General features: G+C 32.2%; 2 protein-coding genes across 6 annotated transcripts; both read right to left on the reverse strand.

The window, feature by feature from the left end:
• Window positions 1–575: 575 nt before the first annotated feature.
• On the reverse strand, window positions 576–3,447 carry LOC105127011 (uncharacterized). Of its 5 annotated transcripts, XR_842526.1 has the most exons (4): window positions 2,873–3,447; window positions 1,917–2,247; window positions 1,651–1,711; window positions 576–1,508 (listed from the first exon to the last, which is right to left on the reverse strand). XR_842526.1 is itself a non-coding variant. In XM_011028084.1 (2 exons), exons 1-2 carry the CDS (start codon window positions 3,384–3,386, stop codon window positions 2,168–2,170), a joined length of 594 nt encoding a protein of 197 aa, XP_011026386.1. In that variant the 5' UTR covers window positions 3,387–3,447; the 3' UTR covers window positions 626–2,167. The 5 variants fall into 5 exon arrangements, 1 of the variants encoding a protein (XP_011026386.1); XR_842523.1 differs by having other exon boundaries at window positions 576–1,711; XR_842524.1 differs by having other exon boundaries at window positions 626–1,508; window positions 1,651–2,247.
• Window positions 3,448–15,670: 12,223 nt separating this feature from the next.
• Window positions 15,671–21,134, reverse strand: LOC105127012 (inositol transporter 1-like). The gene is made up of 6 exons (XM_011028085.1): window positions 20,578–21,134; window positions 20,315–20,385; window positions 19,455–19,790; window positions 17,806–17,913; window positions 17,507–17,692; window positions 15,671–16,609 (listed from the first exon to the last, which is right to left on the reverse strand). The coding sequence occupies exons 1-6, from the start codon at window positions 20,738–20,740 to the stop codon at window positions 15,959–15,961; spliced, it is 1,515 nt and encodes a 504-aa protein (XP_011026387.1). The 5' UTR covers window positions 20,741–21,134; the 3' UTR covers window positions 15,671–15,958.
• Between the last annotated feature and the right edge of the window lie 988 nt (window positions 21,135–22,122).

Below are 22,122 nucleotides of genomic sequence, written 5' to 3' on the forward strand. Positions count from 1 at the left end.
TTTTTTGTTAAGTCTCGAAGTGCTTATCTTTATGGTTAGTTGAAGGGTCAACTTGCTTCCTTGTCAGAAACTTAACGCGCAAGCAATCAAATTTAGAGGAAACTAATTGCTCGTTTATCTTTGAAAAGTCAATTAAAATTGATGATAAGAGCATGAACAAGTGGAGAAATAAACGCGTGTCTTGATACAAAGAAAATTCTGACTGGATTTCATGAAAATGGAATACCACTTGCTAGGTGATTCAAATTAGGCTGCTGCTACTGCTGCTTGCTTCCAAAACGAGGAACCTTCGTAGCCAGGGGACAGCAGAATTGAATTCTACAATGACTTCATTACTGTCTTGTGGGTTATCCCTTTTTGTTCTGAGAGGGGATCCATGCAAAATATCCCAAGTTCTCTATGTTGCATTTGGGGGTCTAAGGAGTAGGGTTTTTCCTGATCTTTGGAGCTACTTATCAATTCACAAGCTTAAGGTTTTTTGACAGGTGTATCCACACTCAGAAGAGGTATTCATGTGAAAATTTGTTAATGAAAACTGTTGTTAATTGAGGCAGATGATTCCCTCAGCATCAAAGTTGAGCAAAATAATAAGAAAACTAGATTGCGTTTAGGCTCTGTAACTAGATTGCGTTTAGGCTCCGTCTTCACTGTCCTGTGTTTTCTATTCCAAAACAGTGACCAGTCTTATCCTAGAAAACTCATTCGTTGCATCCATTATGTAAGAAGAATCATTTCTGTACACGTAACTAATTGTCAAGGAAGAGTACATGTATTCAGAATGCAGTAATAAATTACAGAAGATTCTAGAGGAACCTTGCAAAGTTGAGAATCTCTTGCGTTCTTGTGCTTTCATTCTGCTTCTTATCCGAATTTGACATCGAATAGCAATCTTTCCAGCCATTCCTTTTGGATAAAATTTCCAGCTGTAGAGAGGTCTAACCCAGCAGGTATTAATACCGCTGGCTGCTTTGCAAAGAGACAGTTACATAGGACACTTCGAGGCGATTTGTGTGCTGCAGTTGATATACTGCCACCAGTACAACCGCCGCTAACCTCGTAAGGCAGTTTTAACCACGGCTTGTAGAAAGCAAAAAAAAAAAAAAAAAGCAGTCGCAAGCGCTTTGTGCTATAGTTAGTTATAGTTATCTTCTCAGAACAAGTGAAGATCCACACCCTAAAGCATTAAAATCATACACCAAAGACACCGTTCTGGTATAACTGCAAGAGCGTTGAAACTGAGGGCACCAAATGGATAAGAATCACAGCATTCTATAACGTATAATGAAACCTCAACCTTCAGTTTCTGAGTCCATGCTCATTTTTACGACAAATGGAAGAACAAGTAAATCCATCCACATGTTAGAGCGCAATTGAGTTAATCATAAGAAAACTGTGTTAGCAGCAAATACAATAGAGTTCAGCACATGCGTGAGCTTGTTCTTCTTCACTTCTGTATCCCCCCCACCTCATTCTTGCCTCCACCACACCAGCCAAATGGCGTGGTTAATCTATCCATGGGATGGATAAACAGCAGTTAGTTGTCAGTAGCAAGTAAGTGTTGCTAGCAGTAGCACACCGTAACAACCATTTCCGGATCAGCAAAAGTCAAAACAAGATTAATCAAAGACTCAACTCAGTTAGATTAGTTACCTCAGCAATCACAGAGGTCTGAAAGTATTTGGTGAAGGCTCTAATGGAGAGGCTCTCACCACTGCATAAAAACCAACTCCTCAGGTTCGAATCTAGTTATAACCACATCAAACACAAGCTACTAGAAATATGACCATATGGAGGAGAAATAACTTTATTCGTATCACAAATTATTTTCAATATTCTCAATACAATAATCACAGAAATGTATCTTAGTCGCCTTCGAATTAAGTAAGACTCATATGAGAATGCAGTTAATCTCAAACCTGAAACATTTCTCTTCCTCCTCTTCTTCTTCAACTACTTTAAAGCCGGCCCATCATTGCATATGCTCTGGCCGGTCCATTCCAGCTAAACAAAATGCAAGAGCTTAACTTCCTGCATGTAGTTGCACTGGAAAGGATTTGTGGTGCACAAACACTGGATATAGGTCCAGGCTATATTGATTGCCCATTGCCAAGGAAAATGCGCATCAAATTTTCTTTAGAAGATGAACCTTTTGATTTCAAAATGTCCTTCAGCTGCATAGCCTAACAGTACATGCCACAGCCTGTGCCCAATATTTGAGTCTTGCTTTAACATCTTCAGGGTGGTCACCTGTATGGGTAAAATTAAGGAAGCAGAGAGTTAAAATCACATGACTGATCAATAGAATCGAGTTCAGACAGACAACAAATTAGAGCGTTGCACGTAATTTCTGGCCCTGAAAACATCAGATAATTCTTATTCTAGAATGCATATACTATGTTTTGTACTTGTGTTAAGAGAAGGCAAAAGCTGGATGTACCACCTGTATTGGTTTCTTATATCAGGCGATTGCCAAGCAGATCATAAATCTTCAAATGTGCAGCGAGATAGACCAAAATGTTCAAAACGAAGAATCAAAACGATCACATCAAACCTCAAAACTAAAACTTTCTTATGAATTGAAGATCACGAACCATCAAAAAACAGATTCATGAACCACTGCGATCCAGGAAAAAACTCCCTAGATCAAATCTCAAAGAGCCCGATTCATCATTTCATACATGAACTACAGAACTAAAACATTCAGTAATTTGAAATTCAAACATAATGCCAAAAAGCTCAAAAGTTTAAATTCAAATTAAGCACTTGAACCATAAAGAAATTCAACTTCCAAACATCCAAAAACCAGATCAAGTAAGAAAAATCTATATTTGAACCAACCACGCACCAAAAACAAAAGAAAAAATCATCTCACCAGGACTAGAGATCTTCCAATTAGCAATAGGACTAGAATTTGCAGCCTCAGCCACGGCAGGAGAACTTCTCTCAGGAGACTTCTGATGCTCATCAAGAAATTTCTGACTCATTGAGTAACAAAGCTCAAGAGCTGGCAAAGTATTGCAAAGTTCAGGGATCTCATCATAACTGAAACCAAACCCAAGATCCAAGCACCCTTTTAACTCATCAAGATCATCATCTGTCAAGCTCTTTGTCCTCTTCAATTCATCTTCACTACTGCTGCTACTTCCTTCCACATACCCTTCTAACAACACTTGACTCTTCTTTCTCTGGATCTTTTGAAGAGAACCCTTGTTGATGTTTTTGGTAAAGGTGTTCTTTTGGTGCATGTATTGCCACACTTGTTCGGTCTCTTGACACGGAACATCATCAGCAGGGAAATCTACGATGTGGGTTTGATCATTTTCTTCAACTTCTACTAGGTTTCTTGAAGAAACCCAAGATTCTCGTTCACAAGAGATGGCTCCCATGTTTTTGTAAAATGGGTTTCTTTCTTTCTCCCTCGCGCTCTCTCAAAGGTGTTTCACAGCGTGGGAGAGAGATGCTGCTTATAAAGCTGTCGCCTCTAACGAGAGATAGGTTAATCTCATTATTTCATCCTTAAATTACTCAAAACATTTATTATGGTCCCTTCACTATTGTTTTATTAATTTGATTCTCTTTCATTTGTTAAAATCTTCTTCTACTAATAATCATGTCTCTTTTTTTTTGTTATTTCTTTTGTTACAAAATATATCCTATACCAATGAAAAAATAACAATGACAAGTTAATAATTCAAGAAAAATAAAAAACACATTAAATCAAATCTTATTCAGTGCTACACAATTATAATAAAAACCCCACATAATTATAATAAAAACATAGTTATAAAATTTGACGTAGCTTTCTAAATTAATTTGATAATATGTTGATCCGAGACCTAATCTAAATAAAATTAGTAAAAAATTAGATTATTTTATCAAAATAATATTATTTTTAATTTTTTCTCAATAAATATTTTTTTATATTGATTCAAGTTAATCTTTAACTCATTGTTACGAGTGAGGTTAATCTCGAATAAAATTTTAGTTATTATTTAACTAAAAACTCAATATTGGGAAGAAATTTGTGGATCCTATGTTAAGGTGGAGTGCTTTATCAAGTATTGCATGTATAATAAGAATTGTGGATTGTAGGGATGGATTTGATAAAAAAGAAATACTAGTGGGATCATAATATAAAATAAAGCGATATAATATGTTAGCAATCATGCAAGAGATCGAACATTGATGGGTCCCTAGATTTTGGTATGATGTCATGATGATGAATCGCTATGTATGTATGTACATGCATATGTATGTATGGTGGTGTGCAGGTGGCAATTAAGACAGCTTGTGAAAGGTAAGGGTAGGTGACGATGACAGGCAGCAGAAGAGGACACGTGGTGATTGGAAAGAGGTGGGAACGGGGTCCACAGAGAGAGGTGGGGTCTACCACGTGAATTGTGTAGCTTGATGATGATGGTGCGGTTGGGTTTTTGTTTGTACGTGGAAAATGTGAAAGCAAGAGGTCGTGTTCGCCAGGGAAAGGAAGCAGCTTTTTGGACACTGCAGAGCTGCTTTCCCGTGCCGTGAAAAGCCGAACTTTACAAAAAGCTGTGCTCTGCTTTTCGGCTCGGCTTCTTCCCTTCTTTGGTGAAATTTTACATCTAATTTTGACACTGCATGTACAATAATTTTCAAATATACTTTTTTATTTATATAAAAAACATTTTTCTAGATAAAAATAATCTTAAAAAGTGAATTGATCTCTAAAAAAAATATTCCAAATATAATTTTAAATTTTTTTATATATATTTTCTGAATTATAAGGAGATATTTTTATTTTTATTTTTAGCTATTATATATATCGAAATAATAATGATACGCTACTCGATAGATCTAACATGGCATCTTGACTGCCGATTTGGGAAGCATTGCAGCTAGCTAGCATGTGGAAGCCGTGATTTGCAGACGCACTTAAGCCATGTTAACTTTGTAAATTCCAGATGAATTTACATGTATATTTTTTAATATATTTTTAAAGATTTTTATCTTAAGATTTATATATATTATTTTATGTTTATTTTTTATTAAATAAAAAAAATAAAAATATTTAAATTTATAATTATTTAATCATCGCAAACCTAATATCATATAAAAATTTAATTTAATTTAGTAATTTAAATTGTTAAAAAAAAATTTTAACTTGTATTATCCTCTAACAATTTTCTAAATAATTTTTTTAACTTGTATTATCCTCTAACAATTTTTTTTTTTTTACCTTATGAATAACTATCCTGTTTACTACTCTCTCTTTTTATACAAATAATAGATGACATGATCATAATCACTCCAGGGAGTCATGTTTGAGAGACTATATACCTAACGTTTGCTGGCACAAACCTAATCTCAATGGACTTGCTAATTTGTCCAGCTTTCTCCAACTGTATGAGGTTGGATTTTGGACACCAACTTCTTTGAGCAATACATTGGTTGTTAGATGAACTGTTCTAGAACTCCATCAGGGTTATAACCCGGGTCACGAGTTAAACCGATTATTCTTTCAAACCTTGCTATTCAGGCTTTGAACAAGAGTGGTACTGAGTCGGGTTTTACAAAAATGCTACCAAAGAAGAACATGCACATATGAATAGTATTCATCAGAGCCTGCAAGGCTGCAAACCTGCACACAACCAGCTTGTATTCAAGTCTACTGGGAACTTGAAATCTGTCGTTGAACATAAATATGATCACTGAAAATTCCCTGCTCAAGCCATGTGTGGATTTTTTCCTCTTAGCTTTCTTGTCTTCTATGCCCTCTTTTCATTTAATTTGTCCAACTTCTATCTTCACACTCGTTAATTGAACCTGAAAAGAAAAAAAAAAAAAAACCAGAGGAACATAGCAATCAAGACCTGCTGGTGTGATTAAGGTGTTATCAAAGAAAACCCAGTACATGTAAATTTAGGTTTTAAAAAAAAATAGCATGGACAATTTTTATTTTTTCCAAACTAACACAATAAAAAAAATATCATGGATTTATTGTTAGAAAATAATATAAATTATATTTTAGGATTTCATCTAACTGTTTAAGTTATTGAATGAAAATAGTTTTTTGATATAATATCAAAACTTTAATAACCAAACAATTAAATTCATCTCATTATCTCTATTTATTTAATAAAAATCAAGTATAATATAATATAGATTTGTGCAAGTTTTAAATTTAAAAAATTTTATTTGAGAGAGTATTTTAAAAAATAATATAAATTATATTCTAAAATCTTATCTAATAATTTAAATTATGAAATTAAATTAATTTTCTAACATTTATAAGCGAAAGAATGTTACCCTTAATAGCACAACCTGTATATTAAAAAAAAAAAGATTGCACAGTTGGAAACATCATAATATAATATAATGAGAACTCCCAACATTACAATCCATGAACATACACTATTTTCTAAGATATTCAATGCACTTTGCTAGTTTAATTATTAATTTTTTTTACCATTCTATTTTCATAAAAAAATAAAAATATAGATGTAGAAACTGATGGGTTGCTCAAGGGAATAATGGGTAGGGCTATCTTTTCTGCAATGGAGAAGGTGAGAACAATGACTTCTGGATGAGCACCAACAATGATTTCTGGATGACTACAAAATTGAGAATAAGGATCATGTTGTCTGGTCAAGGATAAGGACCAGTGCTGACGCAGCGTTCTAACACTCCAAGAATTAAAGGAGACAACTCAGGCATCAAATACCATGCAGGCTGATTGACAAGGGATCGACATGGAAATCTATGAAAACCCTAAATTTGTCCCTGCTAGCTATGGAGTTCATATACCACAGCTTTTCTGGATTAAAATAGACAGATTTAGAATGGTTTTGTGGCTGTAATTATGTATTAAACCAGATTCACATGAAACCAACGCAATGCTTTAAGAAAATCATGTGGCTATGATCTTCTTTTCTTAAATTCTGGTGTTTAGAAGGCAATTTGATTTCCATTTTATTACAACCTCAGACAATTCTCTGACACTTTAACCATAATTCATTGTCAATGTTTTTGGATCATGCCATCCTTAATCCTCACTGTCACTTTCATCCATGCTAAACCACCAATCCATCATGCAATATTGCTCTGTGAAGACATGGATTGTGAACACAGAGACCACCACCATGATCTGCAAGAAGACATGGATTCCGAACACAGAGACCACCACCATGATCTGCAAATCAAAAATGCCCCACAAAACAAGGGCAAAGCTCTGAAACTTGACCTCCGCCGCGGTTTCCACTCTTCAACATCAACTTTGGTCCAAATTCAAAGTGGGATTTTCTTGTACTCATCAATTACCCTGTAAATATTTTATATTTCTCCAGCACATGAAGATAGACAAAATCAATGAACAAGAAACTAATAAAAAACGAAACATACTGGACCCAAGAGTATAAAATTGGATTTGCATATCCCATGGTAATTCTCATCCTTATCTACAGGAAAAGCAAAAAAAGGGTGATTTATTGTGAATTTAAATTATATATACTTGATGCATGTCAGAGGAGACCGACCATATCATCTGCCTTATTGGGTTGCTAGAAACTTACAATACTAGTATTTTCCGGTGCATGCATGTTGCTATGTCATGATCACATGGATTTGTTCATTTAACTATTCTAAAAAAAAAAAATTAGATTTTGGTTGATGTTTCGATATAGATTTTAATTTAAGTATAGAAATTCATTTTAAATTTTTTTTAGATATTTTTTTTATTTTTTTAACCAAAAATATTTTTATCTCTTATATGTTTATTTTTACTACCTAGAAACAACTTTAAGTTTATGATTACAGAATAATACATGTTGTTTTTTTTCTTTGCTGGTAATTTCTATTTTTTATTTAGCTAGTGTGAGCCTTGTTATTAATGCTTGGAAATGATAATTTTTTCTTTTGAATACATTTTTAAAGTGTGTTTTATTGAAAAAAAATATTAAATTGATAATTTTTTATGGTTTTAATGTATTAATATAAAAAATAAAAAAATAATCATTTTAATATATTTTTAAGCAAAAAAACACTTTTAAAAAACATCTTACACCACAATATCAAATATACATTTTATTCTTCTTGGTTTTGCTAAAACCAAATCATACATATTAACATTAGGTATTTGTTTGGGAGTATGATCGAGATTTTTTAAAAAATATTTTTTATTTGAAAATATATTAAAATAATATATATTTTTTTATATTTTAAAATTTATTTTTTATATCAATATGTTAAAACAATCAAAAAAATAATTTAAAACTAGAAAATATTAAATTTTTATAGAAATACAATTCAATCACAATCTCAAACATCCATGCATATTCAAAAGAAAATGCAGTTTCCTAATCCATTTAAAATAAAAAACAAACAAACTTAATCTACTAATTATAGAGATTTCTTCAGCGAAACACCATTGGAATCCCATCATATTCTTCTTCCATTTCAAGAAAAAATATTTCTATGGGAAGCCATGGATTGATGCGGCAAACATCTTGCGTGCTTAAGGCTTGAGGTGGTGGCAAGAATTTATGATTTAAAGTATATCCTGCCTCCTCATCATTTACATCATATCATATGACATCATTCAGACCATTTATCACAGACCATAGATTTGGAATCCTTGGCATGCCAAAATCCTGGCTTCCCGTTTTGTAAGCTTCTAGGTAAAGCAACTTTTGATCCGGTATCTTTGGGAATAATGCCTCGAAGCACGACCTGTTCAAAGACGCCATGATCAACCAGTCATGGCTTGAATAATAAACATTTCTTTTTTTAATTATAATTATATGAAATATATCGTGGCAAATTATGTTTTTTTGTCAACGAAATCAACCGCTATCTTTTATTTTAAATTGATGCCCTTCCACTAGCCTCAAAATCTTGTCAAGAATCGAGCCACCAACTCAATTTTGCTGTTGTTATATTTGGTGAGCCAGCCCTGATGCATGGTGATAAATGGATCTCCTTCTTTTTTGTTTTGTTTGATATGCATGGAGTTTATTAGCAACTTCATATGATACGAGTTGATTCGATCTAAAGATCGGTTGCCTTACCAGATATATATTATAATTGTTAGCTGAATTTATCATAATCATTGGAGCTATAGCACGACAAAACTGCAGCTAAAGATGGAAGAAATTATGAAGTTATAGGGTACTGTAGAGTTGCTCTAATAAAAGATTTTGGTAGCTTGGATCCAAACCCTTTGAAGAGATAGACGACAGGGTGGATCTCTATAATGTTAGAGATGATTTCCTTTTACTGAAAAATGTCTTCTTGTATGACCCCCTCGAGCATTGCTTCTCCCTTTTTTACTGTGATTTTGCCATGGTTAGTAGCTAGAACAATAGAAACATCGCATGATCGTGATGGTGCATTACGCATAAAGTGCTTCGATATGAAGAGTGAGCTAATGATATTAAACAAGACAAGACTTCAAGGATGTCTTCAATCATTCGAATTTAATGTTCAAACTATAGATTTTAGTCCGGATTCTGGGACTAATTTGAAAAGAAAAAAACAATAATTACCGGGTCACCGAGTAAATACGCCATCAACATCATTTCATGTTTTTTCCTTGGTGTTTGTTAACCGTATCAGCTAAATCACAAAGAACCTAACCAGGCTGAATAAGGTTTTTTATACCAATATCTTGTCATATTCCATTAGAAACTCGGAGCTACTCTAGCTTTAGGTTCCATGTTCACTGAGTCAGCCGGTCAAGGACAAGCTAGGTTTGAGAACTACGGTATGAACACATTCTTGCATGTGTAATCATCAAGATGATCGTATAAGCATGTTGCATCTCTAATGTGGGTTACAGTGTTTAGCCAAGTTAAAGGCAACACCGACCTTAATTAGTAATCTTCTGCAATTATTGGCACAGATATTTCTTGAGGGGAAAAGACAGCGAGCACAGTGGGGAAATCAAAGAAGCCATTTCATTGCCAAGAAACATAAATGCGGTCCAACAAACAAGTTTGAATTTCTGATCATTATATATATATATATATATATATATATTATATCCAACCTTGTATCCATCTTGTAGATCAATCATATAAATCTCGCAGGCTAGCAATTATTTACCTGTTAATTTACATTTCTTGGGAATATTTTACTAGAGATGCATGCCATTGGTTTTACTTTCAAATCGGTTTTTGATTCATATTTAGGTAGAGTTTTGTTAATATTTGGAAATGGAAAAACATAAGTGATGGAGATAAAAGAAATTTGTTTTCATGTATTTTTTATTTTAGAAATATAAAAATATACTTTAAAATTATCTTTAAAATATATTTATTTTATGTTTATATATTTATTTTTTCAATTAAATAAGTGTTTATCATCATTGTTTTTATCTCTTTTATTCTAAAACAACAATTAAGCATTACTTTAAGTTCCAATAAAGGTAGTGTTTGGTATTAAACATTACCTTTTCATATAACAACTTGTATCTTGAAAAAAAAAAAAGTAGAAAATGATGTGACTAGAGAAAAACCACAACTTGTGAGTTTATATCTTAATAATTTCTATTTTTTTATTTTTTATTTTTTATTTTCAATTTCTCTGCAGCTTGTCAGAGAGGCTGGTCTTTCTCTCTTTCTTTTGTCCTTTTCTTTCTTGATTTATTTATATTAAGGGGATATATGTCATACCAACTTTTCAGAATTTCATTATTGTTATAATTCTTAGAATTTTAGTTTTTCTCTTTCAATTCTTTTAATAACAAATTTAGCTAGGTTATTTCACTTTTTTTTTTCAAGAAAGTTTGAGAATTTTGGATTTAAAAAATATAAACTGACTTTTGTTTAATAATAAATTACTGTATTGTTGTATTAATTGTTTAATAGTATTATTAATATGCAACTTAATGAATTAGGATAATTGTTTAACCAATATGAATACATGATCACTTCTTTACATAGCATGATTAAATCTAAGTAACCTACTTTCAATTAAAAAATTTATTTATCTTATTTATTTTTATTCTAGTAAATTCTCTATAATAGATTTTACAGTACTTGATAATCAACTTGATGCATATATTGTTATTGATTTATACAATGATGATAAGCTTTTTTATTTTAATGGTATTGTTAGTCTTGCATGGAAAATAATAAAAACAAAAAATTACAATTTGAGGAGAGTTTTTAAAATTAATGTATATACTTATTAAATTATCACTACTCTTATCAAATGCAACTACCACAGTGGATATACTTTTTTTTCTATGTACATATCAATAGTATATTGTAGAATATGATAAGAGATAAGTAGATAAATAACAATTTGGTTGTATATATTAAAAAATATATCTTTGATGAAATTAATAATAAAATTATGATGAAGTGATTTCAAAATATAAAAACTTTAAGAGAAAAATTATAATACAAATTTTATCATTTTAAAAATATTTTTAAATTAATTCAACTTAATAGGAGTTGGTGTGTATATTTTAAATTGATTTCTTCATATAACACTTGTTTATCAAATATCAAATATTGACCAACAATTTATCTTTTTATTTATTTAAAGAATCTTATCTCTTTCATTGTTAATCAAGCTAAGTTTTACGTTGATAATTCTTTTGATTAACATATTACTGAATTGATTTACTAGATCACATAAGATTTTATAATTATGGTATGAATTCATTAAAAAAAAACAATAAAAAAAGAGTTGCAAGAAAAACTTTACATCAACGGGTGGTCTATTTAAAATGTAATTAGTTAGAAAGTTAAGAATTTAGAAAGATTAATCTGTGGGCAATTCAAAGACTTAAAAATTAACAATAACAAAAAAGAAATTACAAGCTGGCGAAAAAAAGGTGTTCTTTTTCTTTGTAAAGTGTTACATTTGAATTAGAAAGTTGCTCGGCAAAAGCCACGCAGGCCTGGCCATTTGCTGTAAAGTTTATTTTTATGATGGCATGGCATGGCATGGCTTGGCATGGGACGGCACGGCCATGATACATGGATGCACTACGTAATTGACGACGGGCCACGCGGGGCCCCTACCATTGGGTGGTTTGCAGTAAAGACAACACAGTCCAACAACCCACGTGGCTAGTCACTATCGGTTAATAATTTCGCGGGAAACACGAGTCAGTATTGCTGGTGAGGTCCATTAATAAAGCCCAAAATACGTGGACCCCACAACCCTATATACTTACGTGTACATCAAGATGCAAATGAGCAGCCATTTGAACCGCCAGATCTCATCCATCCATTTGTCTTCACTAGCACGCCTCTTGCTAGAGCTCGATGCTTCTCATATATATATATATATATATATTAAAGTAATTCATTGATTAACAGAATTATAATATTTCATTATTATTTTTTTATATTTTGAGTTCATGTTAATCATTCTTGTCTTTTGATGTGCATATGCAATTAGTAATTTTATGTTAATTAATTGATATAAATATAAAAAATAGTATATTGATTATACTGTTTAATTATAAATAAAATTATTGTATATTCCCAGCCAATATATATATATTAAAAATCGCATTACTTATATCCATCTCAAAACTCTATAATCTTTTTTCATAACATGATTTTATAACTTCAAATTAAATATTTAATTTAATTTAATTACCTAAAATCCAACATGAATGACTTTTAGTTTGTATATTTGTAAAAATAGGATATTAGTATCATTAAGTCTCATAAAAGTTATAAAATGCCAGCTATCATATTTCTTTTGGAAAATCAAGATTAATGCTTAATCATGCTATAATTCAGGAATTCAATAATAAGTCTTCCTAAAAAAATAAATATGCATTTAAATGAAAATTTTAATGGTAATTGAATATTTCAAATGACATTTTATGAAAAATTAGATTTTTTAAAAAAATTGTTTATTCATATTATCTAATTGTTTTGATGTGTTAATATAAAAAAAATTCAAATATATACATATTATTTTAATACATTATTAAATAAAAATTATTTCAAAAAACAATCAATATTCAAACCCGTTAATCAAATTAAAATATAAAATATTAAAATTCTTTTGAAATATCTCCATGATAGCTACTGGCAATGGCCAGCTCTTCAACATGCAGATTCTTGCTGAATTTATTATATAACAAGATTAGTACTTTGGTGGTGGAGGATTTGGTCAAAAGAATTATATATATATATAAAAAAAAGGAGGCAAATAATTACAAAATTCTTAGCCATCTTAGACCAGTAAATAAATAAATAAAAGTTAGGTCACCCGATTTTACATAGTCAAAGACAGCAAAAGAGGTGTTAATTAGGTATTGGTCAGCTAACCGTCATGATTAAACCCTTGATTTGATTCTTCATCCCCCTAATTGATTTTCCACTTGTCTTAATCACTAATATTAAAGTCCACACGCACTCGTGTATTTTAAAAAAATATATTTTTTTAATTAATTTCTTTATAATTTTTATATTTTATTTTAATATGATTACATGAAAAAATAAAATTTAATATATTAAAAAATATTTTTTAAATATTTTTTTTAAATAATTATTGTTACAAAATCAAACTTATTATTAATTAAAAACTTTGGATAATTACCGACTTAGAAAATTTAAATAAATCTAATCAATTATGTGAATTTTTTTAAATTAATTTAATTTATTTATTTAAAGATTGTTTGAAAATGTGGTTATAGTTATTTTTTAAAATATTTTTTATATTAAAATAATTTAAAATTAAAATAATTTTTTTAAATTAAAATCTTTAAAAATATAAAAACAACTATATTTCCAGACATTCTCGTTGTAAACCTAACCATGTACATCGTTGAATTTAATAAATATAGTGTCAGCCAGCTCATCTTTGTGTTAATTTCAACGCTTCCAGACGCAGCATCCATTGACTATATAGCTTTTAGGCCATAGCAACCTCATAGATTATGTTCAGAACTTTCTCGAGATATTTGCGCATTAATGGATGACTTAACGGGTAATTAATTGAATTTTCTATCAAAATACAAAGACAAAAGACTTGGAAATTTCAAAGAAAGATGTGAAATCAATCACCAAGAACAAAACTTTGTTTTCAGCCGCACTGCCATGGTTGACCCAACTGCATTTCTAGCATCCATGGTGCTTCCTCTGTTTTATCTGTTTCACGTCGTGTTTTACACGTGTAGGTTTTGCTCTGGGAGGATCATTATGGAGGAGTTAATGCTGGAAAGGGACAATTTACATCCTTTATGATCATGTGAAAAATGAAGATCCTTGTTCTTGTTCTTCTTTTAATCTGATATCCTGTTCTTGCACGCTTTCTACCTAAGACAATAATGGAGTCCCCTTTTGGAATCAAAGCAGTTAGGTCATGGTTATAAACAATCAGGATCGACGGGTTGGTTTTAGAAAATCAGCGACTCATAGTCTGGTTTAGGCTGATTTTCAGGTTAAACTAGGAAAAATATCAACTTGACGAAAAATCAATTGATTCAATGGAGTTTTTAGTGATTTGGTTATATCGGTTCAAGGTTGACGGAGCCAACTTCAAGGATTCTACAAAAAAAAAAATCAAAACGATAGTGCAGAATGAGGTAAAAACACAAAGTAAATTTTCAAGGTTGACGGAGCCAAGTTCAAGGATTTTACAAAAAAAATCAAAACGATAATGCAGAATGAGGTAAAAACACAAAGTAAATATATTTCTCCAGTAATTCTGGAATGAATTTTAATATGAATAATGTAAGCAGTGACAGCTCCCATGGCTTCATTTTCTAGGAATCCAAAGAGGAAGGGCCCATTCCTGGATATTGACCGAACAGCAACATCACACTTGAGGCTTTTACGCCCTGCATCCCGAAGTTCTATAGCCCCATGGTGTAAGAAGAGGCCTGTGCTCATGCAGGGGGGTGGATTCAAACCATCTTCATGGAAAATGTATTTATAGCTACAAAATATACACAAATTGTTTTGAGAATCTACAAACAGGGCACTGATATTGCCAAGCTGCTCAGCAATACTTGCCAAGACTCCTTTCTCTTCTACGTGCTGTGACTTTCGTATATTTTTTCAAAAGTTAAAACAAGTTCATTAAAATGTACATACTAGTTTTTAATAATACTTGCTCAGCAGATGACTAGTTCATCTTGTCCAGATGCAGCTACATGCACGTGTATCCTTCTGATTCTCCTTGCCCTTCTCATCCTAGCCCCTATTCATGCCTTCCTCTGTTAAAAAGGTAAAACTAGGAGCTCTAGGAATCCAAAGCAAAATCTTTGAAGAAAGGTAATCTTGGCAACCTTGAAATATTCATAAGAAAATACATTCGTAACACCTGATATTAGACCTGTGTTTTTCTGTATTCTTAAGAAATTTATGTGCTTTATTACTCTTACTACTATTTCCCAACCACTACTCTCGATAACGTCATTCTTATTATATCCAGCATGTAGCTGCGATTTAGTTGCTTGATGTTATTTCACATGATTTGTGATCGAATTCTGCACGTATTAGAAATGAGACAATGAACTCAAATACCCATGATGAACCTCACAGCCAACTCATGTGCTTAAAGATGAGGCGTGATCAAACTGAGCATCCTTAAATTGGACCATATACATTGCTGCCTTTGCTCATAATATCAGGTACAAGGGTGGTGCCACCTTTTGGAATCAATGCCACTCGGCTCGGAAAATATACATACGTGATATAATGAACTTTCCAGGAAACCACAGAAAAAAGGCTCATTCCCTTGAATATTGAGCGAACCACGCCTGTTTACACAAGAATTCACACTCCAGGCCTTTATGTCCTATCCCCCAAGTTCTAATTATGAAGCCCCATGAAATAAAAAGGGGACTTGTGTTCATGCAGGGGGTTGGATTCAAAGCATCTCTGTGATAAATGTTTCCACAGGCACATGTACTTACAGGTACAATGGACACAATTTGTTTTGAAAACCTACACGTAAGGGACTCATATTATCATGCTGTGCGAAAAACACTTGCTAAGACTCAATTGTCATTTCCTCGTTCAAGAAGGCTTTCTGTGTTGTAGCCACTGCCCCATGCCCTCTCCTTCCAAATCTGCTCTACTTCAACAAATGTCAACCCCACGGTCTCTGGGACATACACAATCACAAACACAACTGCGAGCACTGCTATGCAAGCGAGAATCACAAAGGTCCAACCTGTTCCCACTGCTTCGGCAACTGAAAGGAAAGTTTCGGCTACTATCAAATTGGAAACCCAATTCACAGTAGCTGACATGCCCCCACATATTCCTCGATATTGTTCGGGATATATCTCCGAGTTCACAGTCCACGGAACAGGTCCCATTCCTGGTGAGAAGAAAGCAATATACAAGGCTAGACCCAGAACTGCAATCCACCCGAAGAGTTCATTTGAAGAACCAGATGACTTGCCAAAAAATGCCCCAGCCAGAATGACAAGCGATGCAATTACACCAGTCAAGCTTGAGAGGGCCAACTTTTTCCTCCCAAAATGGTCGATGAGGTAAATGCCAAGAACAGTTCCAGCAGCATTCATGGCAGCGACAACGAGGGACAGGAGAAGTGCTAACTGGTTGGACCTAAAGCCAGCCATCTGCACAATGGTTGGGCTGTAGTACATGACCGTGTTGATTCCAGTGAACTGCTGAAAAGCCTGCAGCATCATAGATCTCTCAGTCGTTATATGTTATGGTGCTTGTTAAGGAGGGCTTATATTTACTGCCCGGCATTTTGTCTAGCAGCTCTAGCTCATGCCTGTGTGTTTCAACAGGACACTAATGTATTTCATTGGAAATAATATCAAGACGAACCATATTACAAAATTATCATAATACCAAAACCACCTAAACTCGTATAATAACTGAAATGTATGCTCATTAAGCAGCAGGGGACTCAATATAGATTAAAGGCAATATAGCTCACACCTGTGAATTCTAATTCTTGGAAAAAAAGAAGAAAAAAGAGCTAGACAAGGACCTTACAATCAAAGCACAACAAAATTGATGCAATACCAGATTTCTAAATTCAATGACCTCAAGTGATCACGGGAGACAACCGATGATAGTCAACAGGTTTCTCTACCAAAACTTTTCTCTATCAACTTCAACTAGTGCCTATCAACTTGGTTTAGACCAAAAAAGTACCCAGTAAATATTGTTTTTTACTGTTCACATCTTAGAAAAATAAGAAGATAGAGCAAAAATATTCAGCATCTTGTTAAAACACTCATGATGCCATCTTAAAGGCAGAAGTAGAAGAATATAAAGACATGTAGAAAAATTACATCATACGTCACATCCTATAATAACTCTCATAATTCCATCAACAGAGAACACTGCTACTCTTAGAAAATATTATTTTCCTCGTGGAAAATACTGTCAGATGGAAGGGGGGAAAAAGGAGAACTGGGTGTATAAATTGATTGCAAGTTTGCAAAATTAGTGATGATGCATGCATGCCAACTTGTATTAGCAGCACATCGAACAATTAGTGTCAGTCATTCTAAGGACAGCAATGTAATTTAGGAGATGAGGGATTTGCCATATCTTACCTGGAGTCCAGCCCCAGCAAGAAATGCAAGTCTAATTTCTTTTGATTTGAACACATCTGAGATTTTGACATCATTCCTTTTCTGGCGCTCTTCCTCTTCAGCAACAGAAAGATTTTCAATTTCATCCTCCAACCGAGCAATGTCATATATTTTAGAAAGTATTTCAATGGCTTTAGCTTTGTTGTTCTGCATATTAAGATCAGTGTTATTAAGATGCAAATGTGTGGAAAACAAATAGCTCATGTTAAAACAGCAGTTACAAAGTATTTTCTTCTAAAAATCATCCATGCTGTGTATACCTTCATGAAAAGCCACCGAGGAGACTCTGGCAAGCATAACATAATGCAGAACTGAACCACTGCAGGTACACCAGAAACTCCAAGCATCCACCTCCATGTTCCTGGGACCTATCAAAGCAATAACAACGTTAGAAAGCCATGAGGGATGGAAGAAAAAACAAATCTTAAAGTACAAAAAGAATGACCTTTTGATGCCCTAATGACCAAGAATTTTATCCTTTTTTTATTAACTATGAAATTAAAGTAATTGCAAATTTATGGAGCAAATAAAATTTTAATTTGCAACCCAAGAATTTAGCCAATTTCTGGTAGATTTTCACAAGCATCATCCTTCAAAGTAGAGCGTGCCAACCTAAAGCAATTTTATCCTTTACTAAAACCGAGATCAAAATCTGGATACTGTATCTATGCTTTAATACATTCCATGACTTCTCTTTTAGCCTTGGCATTAAGGCAGTGCCAAAAGAAATTTTAAACAAACCAGAAATGTATTTTTTCATTTTCCATATAGCCATCAACTATCCCTCAGAAGGTTATGAAAGGATGGATCACTAATGCTAACAGTTTCCATGAGTCCTAGATAAGAAAAAGTCTGCTGATGCTCTTAAAAAATAAAAATAAAAATAAAAAAACACTATAACTGAAGAGCAAAATTCATTAGAAATGCCTCAATTATTTCGTATTATTTTTCTACAAATAATTGGAAGTAAAATACAGAAACTTTGAAAAGCTGCTCACAGGGGGGATCATTATTATATTATACAATCAAACATATTTAATACATATGAGTAAGTAAACAGGTGCTAACAAGGAAAACCAGATTTATACATAAAGATCGTACTTCATAAACATAATGGGAAAAAAAGAAGTGATCTTATTATCAAGAGATTTTGAGGCAAAAGCACATGCCATTAACAACCACGGCACCATGGATGATCTAAATTAGGCAGGAAAGAAAAGGATACTCCTTCAATGAGTTTCCCAGTGCCAAATATTAAAAAGGATCTCCAAATTCTATCTTGCTGTCTGTTCAAGCTGCACAATGGAAAACCTTTTCACACAAGAATTTATGTAATGATAATAACACAATGTCTCTAAGCAATGACACTACATCTGAAATAGAATCATTGCAGCAATTTGTTACTTATATGAAGCCATTATACAGTTGCTTTGTAAATTGATAAAATGATCTACTGCCAATTACTTGTTTAAATGCCTTTCACAGTTCCCTTTTCCCTTGTTCATAATGACGAGAAAACTTTAATGAAGTATTCCCAATGCTAGTTGGGCTCCTTCACTACCAGTTCAGTGATTGTGAACTACTTCAACAGTAAACCATGCATATTATTATACTAGCATTTTTTTTCTGATATGGATCATAAAGAGATGTGAGAGGCCCTTTTTACTTAAAATTGTATTCAAGTAACCATGTAGACCACAGATCATTCCAGTATTTTTAACATAGAAGACCAAATGAACATGAAAAGAAACATTCGGTGAGAACTGTTTCGGATAGAAAGAATACCAGAATTTCATGATAAAAATTTTTACAGGCAGAGAATCAATAACTCCAATAGACAAATGTTTTTAGGCAGGATGCCGAACTGTATTCAAACAAACTGCAAAATAAAGGAAAAAATTAAACTAACCTCAGTAAAAGCAAGATTTACGAGATAGGAAAGAAACTGTCCACCAGTAATCATAAGAACATTTGTGCTCACTAACCCTCCTCTTACTTCTGATGGAGATGCTTCTGCAATATATACAGGAGCAGTAACAGATGCTATACCCACACCCAGGCCAACAAAAAGTCGTCCCAATATAAGAACATAGGGATCCGGGGCAGCTGCCATAACAACCGATCCAGTTGCAAATACAACATCAGCAAGAAGGGTAGCTTTCTTTCGTCCATAAGCATCGTTGATCCAACCGCCGGCTGCAGCTCCTATTATTGCGCCAACCAATGCCATGCTAACAATGGTTTCCTGCCAAGTTTAAAAATCATTATGATGGATAACCAATTTAGACCTCCATATTACAGCATAATGATTGACATTTATTTGATTATTTGAATTTTTCAGTAGTTCTAGTAATCTCATTATTTCTCAGTTAGTAATTAAAGTATTCGTGCCTAGAAATTCAGTTTTGATTTCCTATTTAGCCAGTTCCCCTCACTTTGAGAAAAAACTTAGCAAAATAACGCAGATAAAATCTTGAGCAAGACTCAGAAACCCATTATCTTACCAAGCAATGTCATACAACAATTGTTCCGCCGAAACGAAAAAACGTTAACCAATCAAGACATCCAGATTGATTTCATACATGATCATCTACTTTTCTTGTTATTAAAAATTCTTAGTACAGGAACTTCATTATTTTCCCATTCAGTAATTAAAGTAGTTGTCATTACAAACTCAGTTCTGTAATGGTTATTTTCACTTTCTTGATAACCCCATCAAAGAAGTAACCCAGAATCAAATCTTTAGAAAAAATCACATAAAAATATTACCTGTAGAAAACTACTCTGATTAACCACCTCAAATTCATCTTTTATATACAAGAGAGCCCCTGAAATTACGCCTGCACAGCCAACACTTTCTCATCAAATAACACATCATCTAAACTTTAATAAATCAAAACACCCATTTGCTAATTTTTTGAATAAATAAATAAATAAATAACCAAACGTTTGATATATTTTTCTTTTCCTAACCAGATTGAAAACAGGAAACCAGAAGGATAGCAAAAAAGAAAGAAACAATTGATGTTTACCTGTATCGTAGCCAAAAAGGAGACCACCAATGCCAGCAGCAACAGTCAATCCAATAACATAGGAATTACTAAAATACGACATTCTTCTCTCCGGAAACATATCCAAATACCCTGAACTTCCAGGCAAGTAACTGGAACTTCCCGGTGAAGACTGGATCGTCATTTTCCTCTCTTTCAATCAATCAGGAACCACCAATCAAAAGAAATTCTAATAGATTAAGAATAAGGGCTTGTAGTAGGTGATGAAACAGTGATTAAGCAAGCAAATTGGAGAACTAAAAAAAAAGATTAATAAGGAAATGAAGTTGATGCTTTTGATTGGATTAAATGGTCAGGATCTAATCAAATCAAATCAAGAGTATGCATGTGAAATCAAGCAAAGGCAACGTGGAGTTTGGCCTTTCGGGTTTTGTGACTGAACACCGAGAATCTACGGGAAAATTTGAATGTTGGGATTTTCTCAGAAAAGTTTGGAGAGAAAATTGAGAAATTTAGACACGACAGCGAGAAAGTGTAAGGAAAAACGTGACAGCAAGTTTTGACACGGAAGTTCTTTTCTGTCCGCATATAGCGTTTGAAAAAATAAAAAATAAAAAACACAACGAGTTTTTCCGCGAATTATGGTTGGTTACTTGGCTAGAAATAACAGACCAGTCACTTTAAAAACTACCAATGTATTTTTATTTAAAATTATTTTTAATATTAATATATCGAAATAATTTTAAAATATAAAAAAATTTCTAACAAAAAAAGTAAAAAACAAGAAAACGAGATTCGCATTGCATTTCTAAATAAGCTTGTGTTTTATGAAAGGTGGTTTTTTTAAAAAAAAATTATATTTATTTATCATTAAAAAATTTAATTAATATAAAATATTTTTCAGTTAAAAAAATTTACCTTATTTTTTATGAAAATACTTTCTTTTTTAGACAGGAAAACTTTCTAGAAATTATAGAAAATTTAAAAATATTTTATTATTTATTAATTATATTAAATCTAGTTCTCAGTCTTTTGATTATTGTATGCTGTATTTGAATTTTTTTTAATTTTATTCTTTAAAATTTTATTTAGTTTGATTTTTTTATAAATTTTGATCTTTATTTTTTTTATTGTTTTTTTATTGGAAATTTTTAATTATCACATTCAAAGCCCTATTTTTCTGGTCTCTGTTTATTTTTATTTAAAATAATTTATGATATTATATTTTTTTAATTATATTTTTTGTTTTTTTATCTGTAAGATTTAGTTTTTATTTTTTTAATAAACTTGAAACGAAACTGAAATGTTAATAAGCTGCCTTTTAATTCATTTTCTATGTCTCGGCTAAATATTACAAAGTCTTTTCGATATTATTTTTTTATAACATTACCAAATATATCTTGTTTTTTTATGAAAATACTTTCTTTTTTAGATAGAAAAACTTTCTAGAAATTATAAAAAATTTAGAAATATTTTATTATTTATTAATTATATTAAATCTGATTTTCAGTCTTTTAATTATTGTATGTTGTATTTGAATTTTTTTTTAATTTTATTCTTTAGAAT

This window comes from Populus euphratica, unplaced genomic scaffold (assembly GCF_000495115.2).
Source record: "Populus euphratica unplaced genomic scaffold, PopEup_1.0 scaffold50.1, whole genome shotgun sequence".
Taxonomy (NCBI): Eukaryota; Viridiplantae; Streptophyta; class Magnoliopsida; order Malpighiales; family Salicaceae; genus Populus; species Populus euphratica.

Bases quoted from the DNA above. Each gene is read 5' to 3' on its own strand.
- LOC105127011 (XM_011028084.1), bottom strand. From the start codon at position 3,386: ATGGGAGCCATCTCTTGTGAACGAGAATCTTGGGTTTCTTCAAGAAAC. The intron at 2,248-2,872 runs GTGAGATGATTT...TTACCCATACAG, and splicing joins TTGGAAGATCTCTAGTCCTG to GTGACCACCCTGAAGATGTT.
- LOC105127012 (XM_011028085.1), bottom strand. From the start codon at position 20,740: ATGACGATCCAGTCTTCACCGGGAAGTTCCAGTTACTTGCCTGGAAGT. The intron at 17,693-17,805 runs GTATACACAGCA...CTTAATATGCAG, and splicing joins CTCGGTGGCTTTTCATGAAG to AACAACAAAGCTAAAGCCAT. The intron at 16,610-17,506 runs GTAAGATATGGC...ATGATGCTGCAG, and splicing joins TTGCTGGGGCTGGACTCCAG to GCTTTTCAGCAGTTCACTGG.